General features: G+C 51.7%; 2 protein-coding genes across 2 annotated transcripts in view; both read left to right on the forward strand.

Annotated features, from left to right (window-relative positions):
* Nucleotides 1-2,089: 2,089 nt before the first annotated feature.
* Nucleotides 2,090-4,267, forward strand: M421DRAFT_423960 (cystathionine beta-synthase). The gene is made up of 2 exons (XM_033593610.1): nucleotides 2,090-3,188; nucleotides 3,238-4,267. The coding sequence occupies exons 1-2, from the start codon at nucleotides 2,217-2,219 to the stop codon at nucleotides 3,856-3,858; spliced, it is 1,593 nt and encodes a 530-aa protein (XP_033445432.1). The 5' UTR covers nucleotides 2,090-2,216; the 3' UTR covers nucleotides 3,859-4,267.
* Nucleotides 4,268-10,248: 5,981 nt separating this feature from the next.
* The window catches only part of M421DRAFT_260612 (uncharacterized protein), a 4,694-nt gene continuing 3,145 nt past the window's right edge, over nucleotides 10,249-11,797 (forward strand). Inside the window, exon 1 of the mRNA XM_033588688.1 lies at nucleotides 10,249-11,797. Coding sequence (XP_033445433.1) covers nucleotides 10,337-11,797 — 1,461 coding nt within the window. The 5' untranslated portion in view covers nucleotides 10,249-10,336.

An 11,797-nucleotide genomic window follows, 5' to 3' on the forward strand; every position in this document is an offset into this window, starting at 1 on the left:
AGCTAGTAGGACTAATATTAATAACCTAGTCCTGTAGGAGGTCCTTAGTAAACTAGTTAGAGATAAGAACCTTGCCTGTAAGGATAAGGAATAGTAGGATAACCTTCCCTGTTAACCTAACGCCTTATACTAGGGTAACCTACTTATAATTACTAGGTTAGATCTTCTTCTGCTTCCTAGGCTTCTCTAAGCCTATTACTACTAGCTATAATAAGATCTTGCCTATTAGGAAGCTAGACTTATTAAAGTTGTACATATCCTTGTCTATAATACTATACTTTGCCTTTATAGACTAAACAAGCGTGAACTAGAGCTGGATAACTGCTAGGTCCTTGCAGGCAGCCCGCTAGCGATCGTATAGGCGGGTCCACCGCTTCTAGAGCTCTAGTGTACGCTTTACTAAGTTGTCAACCCAGTTCTTGCTAACAGGCTTTGCACCGCGCTCTCTTAGCAGTTTATCTGCCATATCTTGTACGTCTGCCTTTAAGGAGGGTAGGCCACACGCAGATTCCTTAAGTATACGTAGTACAACTACCTCCTCTTCTAGCTTTGTAAGGCGTTTTGCATTCAGCTTATAGTTATGTTAAGAGCGTGTTCTGTTGCGTTAGTGTTAGATTGTTTATTTAGGCACTTTATAGACTTTCTTAGCGCGTTAGATACTTTAAATTTAGTTTCTTAAGATATTAGATATAGCAAGCTGTACATCAGCTTCAGTATAGAGTGTAGGAGCTTGTTGTGGTTGAGACATTACGCGCTGTTGTTGCGCCGGCGTTCTGGCAGCGAGAGTGCGGCGCTCGGTTGGGTGCGGCGCTCGCTTGTGAAACACGTTATACTAGACAATTGTCTGCTCCTCTAGTAAAGTAAGTTTCTAGCAATTAGCGCATATGTCTAGTTAAAATGTGATATTATAAAGGCAATTAGAGACCTACTAATAAGGTATATTCAACACTCTAGCAGCGCTGTAGATACTGTAAAATTAGCTAGCATAGAAGGCCTAGATAGCAAGGATAACTCTGCCTTCTCTAGTAGTATTCTAAAGTTGTTGTTATTAAGGCATGTTGTGTTAGGGTAAAAGGTGGTCGTGCCAAGAGAAAGTGGCTGGTTTGGTGATATGGCTGGCTTGGTGATAATCTACGTTAGCCTAGAGTTTACTAGTAGACTCCCTACTACACACACCTAATAGTTTATTAGCTATATCTATTACCTTACACAGCTAAGGCGCAAACCCTCACAAATTAAGGTTAAGGATATATTAGACAACTATCTGCTCTTTAGTTGTAGTAAGCTTCTAGCAGTTTGCGCGTATGTTGAGTTAAAATAGAGTATTGTTAGCGCGTTTAGAGAGCCTGCGCTGGTTAACGTTAAACGCAGCAGCAGCAGCCTAATGGCTCTGAAACTGTCTAGTATTATAGGCCTAGAGAGTAAGCTGCAGTCTCCCTTTGTAATGAAGTAGTAAGTCGTGATGTTGTTGAGACATACAGTAAAGTGTGGATTTATGTTGGTCTTGGCAGATTTTAACTGGTTCGGTGATATGACTGGCTTGGTGATAGAGTACGTTAATATTGTTAAGACATACTGTGAAGTGCAGAGTTGTGTTGGTCTTGGCAGATTTTGACTAGTTTGGTGATATGACTAGCTCGGTGATAGAGTACGTTATAAGATTACTGGTACGAGAACGCGAGTTTCAGTTAATCCAAATGAGCGATTCAGCAAAATTGAGAGTAAACAGGCCGCTATTGACTGAGCAGCAGCTCTACAGGCTCAACAAGCCAACACTTCAGCTGAAACAGAGGCTCGAAAAGCAGCAGCAGAGGCATCAGCACTTACTCTTATTTCCATGTGTACACAGTGGCAAATATAATCGTTGTTGTTAAGAAAATCACGACTCTATACTGCGTGGCTGCTTTGGGTGGGGTGGCCTGAAAGTATATGTGGCCGGAAAGTATATGGCCGAGCTTTAATACAGAGCCTCGTAGGGCTAAGAGCACGAGGTAAGTTAGCCGCGGCTCAACAGCGGGGCCCTGGTGGGGCGCATAGTATCGGTTTACCTAACTGATGAGCATTTTCTTTGCGACAACTGCGAAATATCACAACATCGTATTTCCTTACGTGTGGCAAGACATCAATTTGTTCCTCGCACAGTCGTCTATCCTTCTCGCGACACTTTTGGACTTACAAACCCCTCCCTTGCACTCTACACATAGAACACCGCTACTATGTCTACAATAACGCGCCCCAAGATCCCACCCGTCGTGATGGACAACATCACTCAGCAGATTGGCAATACGCCACTTGTGCGCTTGAACAAGATCCCGCAGTCGCTCGGTATTGAGGCCACTGTCTACGTCAAGGTCGAGGCTTTCAACGCCGGTGGCTCTGTCAAGGACCGCATCGCCCTGCGCATGATCGAAGCCGCCGAAAAGTCAGGACGCATCAAGCCCGGAGACACCCTGATTGAGCCCACTTCTGGCAATACCGGCATTGGCCTTGCCCTCGTGGCCGCCGTCAAGGGCTATAAGACAATCATCACCCTTCCTGAGAAGATGAGCCCTGAGAAGGTTGCGGTTCTGAAGGCGCTGGGCGCTGAGATTATCCGTACACCCACTAGCGCCGCCTGGGACAGTCCCGAGAGCCATATTGGTGTTGCGAGGAAGCTCGTCAAGGAGCTGCCAAACGCCCACATCCTCGACCAATACTCGAACGTCGACAACCCTATGGCCCACGAGTTTGGCACTGCCGAGGAGGTTTGGGAGCAGACACAGGGCAAAGTCACAGCGCTCGTTGCTGGCGCTGGTACTGGTGGCACAATCACAGGTCTCGCAAGGGGTCTGAAGAAGCACAACAAGGACGTCAAGATCATTGCCGCCGATCCCCAGGGCAGTATCCTTGCCCTGCCTGAGACGCTTAACAACGAACGCGTCAACGAGGGATACAAGGTTGAGGGTATCGGCTATGACTTCATTCCTGACGTGCTCGAGCAGAACATTGTCGATAAGTGGTACAAGACCGACGACCGCACAGCCTTCCAGTATGCCAGGAGGTTGATCTCTGAGGAGGGCATTCTCTGCGGTGGTTCATCTGGCAGCGCCATGGACGCCGCTGTCAAGGCCATCAAGGAGCTCGGTCTCGGCAAAGACGACGTCGTAGTCGTCATTCTGCCTGACAGCATCAGGAGCTACCTCAGCAAGGTATGTGATGCCTTATGTTGTAGAAACACCTCGCGCTGACATCTAATAGTTCGTCGATGACGACTGGCTCGCCGCCAACGACCTCCTCCCAGAAACCCCTCCTGACACACCCGAAGCCGCAAACGTCACCCGCCGCCTCTCGCTCAGCAAAACCAACAAGCACGATGCCTTCCACGGCGCCACCATTGCCTCGTTGCGCCTCAAGCCCGTCACGACCGTTCCCGCCACATCGCCCTGCAGCGAAGCCATTGAGACCATGCGTGAGAAGGGCTTCGACCAGCTCCCTGTCTCCGTCTATACGAACGCCGGCAAGCAGAGGCTCGTCGGTCTCGTCACATTGGGCAATCTGCTCTCATACATTGCATCTGGTCGCGCCTCGCCGAAGTCGAAGGTCGAGGATGTCATGTTTGACTTCCGTAAGCTCAATGAAGTTGTCAAGGACCTTGGAAGGCTGCAGATGGATGGCGAGGGCACAAAGGTTGGCAGCAGGAGGGAGTTCGTCGAGATCACACGGGATACCAAGCTCAACGATCTGAACAAGTTCTTCGAGTGGAACTCGGCCGCTATCGTCACCGAGAAGGTTGACGGCGAGACTCGCGCGGCCGCAGTCGTAACCAAGGTCGACCTTCTCACCTGGATGGTGACTCAGAAGAGTACCAACGGTCACTAGACTGGAAAACAGGTGAAGAGGGCGAAGTAGAAGGGCTGCATCATACGGAGTAGGGGCAGATGATTTGCGTTTGACATAGCATGGAGTTTTGGGTAGATACCATTCATCTGACTTCATTAAGTTAGCAGATGAAAGCTGCAGATTTTAACATCTGCAGCATAATCAAAACCGGTTCGTCGCGTTGACGAACGCCAACCGACCACTGAGTTCCTCCAGCCTCCATCGCCATCCCTTCTTCCCACACCGTCTAGAATCTAGCATTTTGAAAGAGAGATAGCAACACGAACACATGTCTCTGACCCGTGTAGTACGTCTTGCGTTGATAACACATTAGAGAGAAAAACACGGGGCACCTGTAGCCGTGTCCTATAGGCTGTTTTTTTTGGCACAGCCACAGGATCATGCCAGGATCCTCGATAGAAGCATACAGATTCTATCTACCAAGCCCACTACTCGCGAACAGGGTGCGATGTGTGTAGGTGCCGCTGTACTCCAGCTTTGCTTAAGCAAGCAATGATCCATGGAGAACTGGAGACGCAGGGCTGATGCGGGCGACGCAATATATGTAAATGAAGTGACTGCTTGACACAATTAAGGGTGGCGATTGAGAACTCTTTGGTTGGGGAGACCTATTACTGGAAACGCAAGCGGCAACTCTATTGCAAAGATGACTGGAAGCCAACGCCTCGTTGAGATGAGATGGACGACAAAGCCTTGCAGTCCCATTATGATCTAGAGTCGATCTACCAATACAGCTTCGATAGTAAAGACTTGGTGAAAATGGTCAACTATATTGGCTGCGACCTAGACGACAATGCCTTAGGTGGTGAGGGACGGTCTTGGGCATCTAGCTTTAGGTATAAGAGGGGTCTCTCGTAATTTCAAGGACATGACATTATCAGATCGGTGTAGGCAAATCCGGGAATCATGTACCTGTGCGCCCAAAATCTTGAAGCATGAAGATACTGTCAAGCCAAGAAGAGCACGCAAATCACGGCTCGCGCCAACACGATCTGTAAGCCTTCGGTCCAACTGCTTCACGAAGCACGCCTTCCGTTTCTGAGGCTACAGCTGTTGGCGCCGCGTCACTACCTCAGCTTCGACGCCACATGACTGCTACAAGTCTGCATAATGTTGCCGCTGTCAAATGGATAACTCATTTTATCTGCGGGCACCAACTCTAGACCGGCTATTTGAAATGTTGAATTAACCCCTGTTGTAACCACGTGGCTCAGATCACATGAAACCCTATTGTAGCAGGCACTGCCCGGTGGGCAAGTGCACTTACCTGAGAGCTTGTGTAACACAACATCACGACATCACATAACAAGACAACAGATAGCAATACAATCGCTGATCACAGTTTCCGACCGACACTGCTCACGCAGTTACACCTGCACGCTTCGCTCTCTCTGCCTGAGGTATCTAGCAACTCAGAAGCAAGATATAGGCAGCATATAGACTTCGTATCTTACTACATCGATATCATTGGTACATTCTCCAGTTTTGTCTGCTATGACTCGCCAAGCTGCTGCCTGGTGGCTCAGCCATGCCAAATTGTGCAGTGACTTCGACCGTACTGGAAGCGTGAACATATACTTTATATATGCTCGGTTGAAAATTACTCTGAAGACCTCCCTGCTGAAGACTTTGCTCTGGCCTGGGCACAATTTCTTCTACTGATTCACTGCTTTCTGTTTTGCACAATCCTCGCTGCAGCCTGAATGTATTATAATGAAGTCTTTGTGTCTCTCTGCGCTCCCGAAATAAACCTACACATATCAATCATACAGCACCGATATGATTTGCGCTTTGCCTGCTCATCTCTCGGCGGCTGGAAGTCCAAAATTGGGACGTGGACGCAAGAATGTTGTCTCGCCTAATGGTTAACTTCTTTTCTTCAAGGTTCTCTTGGAATTGTTATCTATCGTGCGCATAACCTCCTTTGGCGTCATGCCCCCGACAAGTCCCTCAGCTTCTGCACTTTACCTTTCCAATTTATACATCAACGAACCTAGAGAATACTCATGTTTGGTCTGAAAGATGGCTGATTCGCGGTATCTACGTATCTTTGTGCCGCATACCTCCTATCTTCGTTGTACTTGAGAGAAAGGAATCGAATCGGCTCGTATGTGGTCGAATGTTGTTTACAAAAGAGCTTGACTACATCATGCCGTTGCACGAAGAGGATCGAACAACTACATATGTCCAGTGTGCGGTATTAGGATATCCTATACTTTGACAGTCGCTGTGACCATCATCACCTCGGTTTCCACGGGGTCTCGAAGGTAAAAAGCGGTCAGTATATGTTTGCGTCTTTGTTGTAAGCGAAGGCTGGATCCAATTGCAATGTGCGCCTTCACTTCTTTGCCCTTTCTTGAGCGTAGTCTTTTTTCCTGTTAATTGTTATGTTGAAGTCTGGAGAACATTCGAGGCAACGACCAATATGAATATTAAGTTCCTGGAAAGCTCCGACATGGCTTTGAGGACTACAAGCTGCTGCGATAGCGTAACCAGAATGTGCACGAAACCTCAATCACCTCCATCCTCCTCGTCTATCTCCAATGAAATTCAACTGTCTGTCAAAACTGTGACCATGTACGACGACATGTTCTATGTGGACAATGGCCGGATACAAAAAAAATTGATCATCCACTCTTTGACGCATGGGACAGACCCATTGGGGAACACGTAACCTAATCATGCCCCAACAGCGCCTCTCGTCTCTTCAAGCCAGGCAGTCCAAAGACCTTTCGTGATTCACAAAGCTTAAAAAGCGGCGGACTGATGGACCTAAGCTCTCACTCTCCTAAGACTCAACAAGGAGCTCCCATCTCGACTGCGAACTCCGCAGCCACCAACCCTGCGTGTGCCTCGCAAGCTCAAATCCACGCCCCTGTGTGTGCAGTACTGCATCAGCCTTCGCGCTTACAAAAGCAAGACCAGCCGTCTGCAGATGTCACGCATAACCACACGCGTATGACGCGGACGGCAACGCAGCCGAGCCACTGGAAAAGCAGGGTGAATCTGCGAGCTTCGGGAAGCGCCGAGACGTTGCTTGTGGGAGTACAGAGAGATGGGCTTGGAAGTGGCAACACTTCGCCACAGAAGCATCTGCGGGGGATTCTATCCGCTGCGCTAAATGCATGCCGTTGTCGATGTGTTCCTGAAGGACGTCATGATGGAGTTGGGCTGCTGGTATGGCACGTCTGTGAGGCGGCCTGTGTTTCGAGACACGATGTTGACGACCTGCACACTTCATTTTACGCCCGTAGTACCGTACTGCGCCAGTGGAATTTTGTGATTCACGCATGAAAGCATTCGGAAGCTGACGATCTGTGACAACTACGAGGCTGCAAATGCTTGTGCATTTCTGCTGCTCAGTTGGGTGCGTGAACGGAAGGGATGGGATGCTTGACTATGGGCAGGACACTACTGAGGACAGCGTTGACAGTGGAGATCATTTTGGATAAGATGAGCGTTATAGTTGCCGCTTGCACACAAGCGAGTCGACAGCTGGTGTTTCGAAACTAACCCGCAGATCGTGCAATGCAGACCTTCGTATCGTATGAAGAGCTTGATAATTCTTCATCATGCTATAGGTAAGTATAACAGCCCAAGCAAGGCGCCTTGCGCGAGCAACATGTGTATTCCACCGGGCCTCACGAGAGTCAAAAGCCATGATGTCAGCTTGTGCTTCTGTCAGGCTGAGCATCTTCGGCCGAGGGCGTGTTTCAGATGTTGATGGCAAATGCAAGGGGCCACGTCTTTCAAATCAGCACTGTGGCCCAGAACTTTGGATCGGCCCAACGTGATTACATCTGGGTCGCTTCTGGTAGGTGTCCCATGGGAGAAAGATCTCCGGACCTTGGGGACTGCTGCCCAGTGGCGAACCGGTGTGCTAGCGAGGTGGCACTATTGGACGTGAGATTAAAAACACGTGATCTGGTTGACGGCATTCTTCAACAGCCTTGCTCGTACAGCTCATGTCTGGGAAGCAATGCTAACGAGAAAGCATTCGATATCCATGAGGCGCTTACGCTTGAGCCGCGATGTTGTGGTCGCGTAGCAGGGCAAGGCCAAGAATCGGCGTCAAAAAATGACATTGACGTTTCTGGTGAAGCTCGCGGGGTCTGAAACGCACGGAGCCTAATTGACCTCAAAAAGGTGGAAAGCAGTTGATCTTTCGATAAAAGCCAGTAGGCAGCGTACCGAAGTAGGAATGTCTTCCCAAAGTGTGCCGCAGTATAGAGGAAAGAGGTCCTGATTCGGACCGCTTGATACTGCGCGTCCAGAATAGTGTTGGCTGAGGCACAGACAGGAGACTGTCTCAGTGGTGTGGTTGAAGCACAAGCGTGGAAGAGTACACTGTAGATAGCAAGGGCGGACAGGTGCCGAAACTGCGGTCAGCGTTAGGTATAAACCTTACCACAGTATCAGAAATGAAGGAGCTGAGCGAAGTGTACGCCGTGCCAAAGTTGGATGTGCGCTTGAGAAAAACCAATAGTTTCGTGAGCAGCAGCCTGTACTCTGTAGGAAGTACCAGGTCAGCCAAAGCCTAGAGGATACGGGCGCCCATGACAAGAAGCTCGGCATGCTCAGCACAAATCTGGCTGCAGCTCAATAAAGTGGCCTGCAGTGAAAGGGTTGTCCGCAGAGAGACGGTTCAACCACAGCGCGGCGGGCAACGGCGGCGGGCACCTTATCTGCGCGCTCTGGGCTGACTTTATTGCAGTAGAGTGGAGGCAATCAAACACATATTTGGTGGGCAGCGTGAGCGCGGGACGAAAGGCGTGCTTGTTGGAGAGTTGAGGCGCTCATTCGAGCAGCCACAGCACCCTGGTTCCACCTTCCGAAATTGAAGGGCAGGGGCCACCGGGCTCACGTGCGCTGATTGGGCGGTCGTTTGTTGGATGACAGCGCTGTCACTGAGCTCCGGGATCGCAGCCAATGCAAGATCTGCGAGCAGGTGCGAGCAGCGGCATCAGGTGCGCACACGATGAGGAGCTGCTGTGCTGGGCGGTCGTTGCTGGAAGCAATTGGAAGCAAAAAGCACGTTGCAAATGTTGATTCCGTGCGTGAGCCTTGCAGGTGCCGAGGGGATTGATCCATATTGATGAGCCCCTGCTAGTGCGTGTGAGAGCTGGGCAGCCGCCAGAGAGCAATCTAAACGGGCCACTCGGGGAGCGGCCAGGAGGAGAGGACACACAGCGAATGGGGGCAGAGTGAAGGCAGCGCTTTGAGTTGCACAAGAGCGCCAGCTTGCGATGCGGGTTCTACAGTCTTACCTTCTGTCCATTCTATCTGCTGCTGTAGCGCCCATCCGCGTGTATTCCCCTCGACCCCTAACGTTCGTGCCTGGCACGCGAACCCCGTCTATTTTTGCGGGCGCTATCGAATGCAACAAACACGCCGGCCACACCCCATCCTGCTAGCAGCTAAACCCGTTCAGGGCGGATCCGTTTGCTGGCCTGCAGTGGAAGGGCAGCGCAGTGACCGTTCGGCTCCCCCCTGTCTGGACAGCCTGACCCGTCGTTTTGCGCCTGGAGCGGCCCTTGTGCGACTGAGTCGCTGACGGCCACCGAGCGCTGCTGCTACTCTCCTTCTCCACCCACCACTCCACCGTTCTCGTTCTCGACACCAAATCCTCTCTACGCCCGCCGACAAGCTTTCGAACGTAGTGCGCACTAACAGTCTCGACTACAAGTGTGCATCACCCGCCCGTGGCTGCCCGTGGAGATACCCTCGCGCACTCGTCCACCGCACCTCTCCTCCGCCGCCCTTGGGCTTACGCTCCCTTTGCACGATTCTCCGAATCACGACCGCTCCTTCCTGACGCCTTGCCTTGAACCCATCTCAGCACACTACCGACCGTGGCCCCCCGTCCGTGTCGCCGACATTCGTTTGCCTGAACCGCCGTGGACCGCCAGTTCAACGTTGCTCCCCAGCCTCGCCTCGGACCCTGCACGACGCGCAAGCTTCACGCCGATCAGGAACGCCGACTCCACCCGCCGAACGAACAACGTCGAGTCTTTGTTGCTGCGGCACGACCGTCGCGCCACGCCACCGATCGTCTCTTTGTTGACGCTGTGCATTGTCTGCCTCCGTCTGGGTGTGCATATCTGGAATCGGTTCATGTCAAATATGACGGCATAGAACTACCACGAAAACGAATTCCACTGCGACTGCGACGCCTGAATTTACCAAGGCTTCAGTCACATTCCTAGCTGCGTCGACAGTCTAGTGAGTGCACCTGAATTATGCTGGACATGCAGAGTCCTAACGTGCGCCCAGGTCCATTCTTTACACACCTTTGACTCTCGTCAAGTACACTCGTTTGAACAACAACATACTGTAAGTTACTCTTGCACATATGCAAACGTCCATGTCTCACGATTGCAGGTGTACCGACTTTGCTCGCGCTCTATACCCTCGACATATCTTAATAAGGATCTAGTGCTTGAAGTTAATCACAAACATGACGCGCTCAACATCAGTATGGGCCGCTGCCCTCATCATAGCCAGCATTTCTGGCTCTGGACCCATTGCACTAGCAGAGGCCATGCCAGCACCGCAACCACAGCAAACACAGGGCAAGCCCCGCTACTACTTCCCGCGCCATGTCAAGCGTCAGATCAACACCGAGACGGCTAATGTTACGGCACCCGCAACACCTTCCTCGTCCTCATCCACCCTATCCTCGAGCTCGAGCAGCGAGAAGAGAGAGCCTCAGCTCCCGAACTTCACATCATGGTTCAATTCATTGATCAACTCTCAGTCAGCGTCCTCGTCTTCTTCGACATCATCTGATCTCTTCTCTACCCAGAGCGAGCAGGACTTTTCAAGTGCGGCGCCCTCATCGATTATCGTAACATCGACACCTCAGAACTCTCAGATCCAGGCTCCGTCCGGAACACGCAGCCCTTCTTCATCACCCGTCCCTTCGTCCTCAACAACCCCGGAGCAGGTTTCTACTGCGCCAACTCCATCAAGTGCTCCCGTTGAGACCAGTCCTGAGAATGTTTCGTCGAGCCCTGTTGCTGCACCGATTACCACACCAGAGGAGTCCACAACCGCTACAGTTGTTACATCATCCCCGGCACCAAGCTCGACTCTCGAGCAGCGGTCATCATCTCAGGTCCAGAATACCCCTGACGCGGAGAGGCCTGCAACAACTAGTACTCTGTCTCAAGCTTCGGAGGTCGCTCTGCCAACAACTTTGTCCTCGCCTTCACCTCCTGCGGCTCCCACCTCCCAGACGCCTTCTGACACCGAGGAGCCTAGCAGCACTACGCCTGCCCAGCAGTCGTCCGCAGCAGGTACCGGTATCCTGCCTCAACTTTCGGAGATTCTCCGGCCTACGAGCTCTCCCTCGCCATCTGCGGCCCCGAGTTCTCGGACTCCCGCCGAGGTTGAGCCCAGCAGCAGCACTCCGGCTGCTCAGCAGCCCTCTTCTTCTGCTGGAGCCTCGACTGGTCTGCTCCCTGCACTGTCTGCGATACTCCAGCCCCTCACATCGTCTGCGCCTTCTGTGCCCACACAGTCGACTGTGGACGAGCAGCCCACTCAAAGCGCAGACGGAGGACTTCTCTCGTCTCTTCTGGGCGTTCTCCTTCCTTCCAGCAGTGGCCTGCCTGCCTCTGAGTCCATCGTCCAGCCTACCGAGGTTCCTGTTACCTCGCCGCAGCAGGCCGCTTCAACTGGCGCACTGCCCGATGTGATTATCCCTGGAACACCATCAGCTACCCCCACCTCAGAGGCGCCTTCGTCCGCGCCATCGAGCTTCCAGGGTCCCTTCATTGTTCCGGGAACTTCGGAGACACCTTCGCAGTCTACCGCCACCGACGCTGTCGCCTCTACGGATCTCCTTCCCCCTGCGTCTGCGATTGTACAGCCTACTTCGTCTGCTGGTCTTCTAGATGGCCTGTCTTCGCTCCTT

The sequence above is a fragment of the Didymella exigua genome, assembly GCF_010094145.1.
Source record: "Didymella exigua CBS 183.55 unplaced genomic scaffold M421scaffold_31, whole genome shotgun sequence".
NCBI classification, from domain to species: Eukaryota; Fungi; Ascomycota; class Dothideomycetes; order Pleosporales; family Didymellaceae; genus Didymella; species Didymella exigua.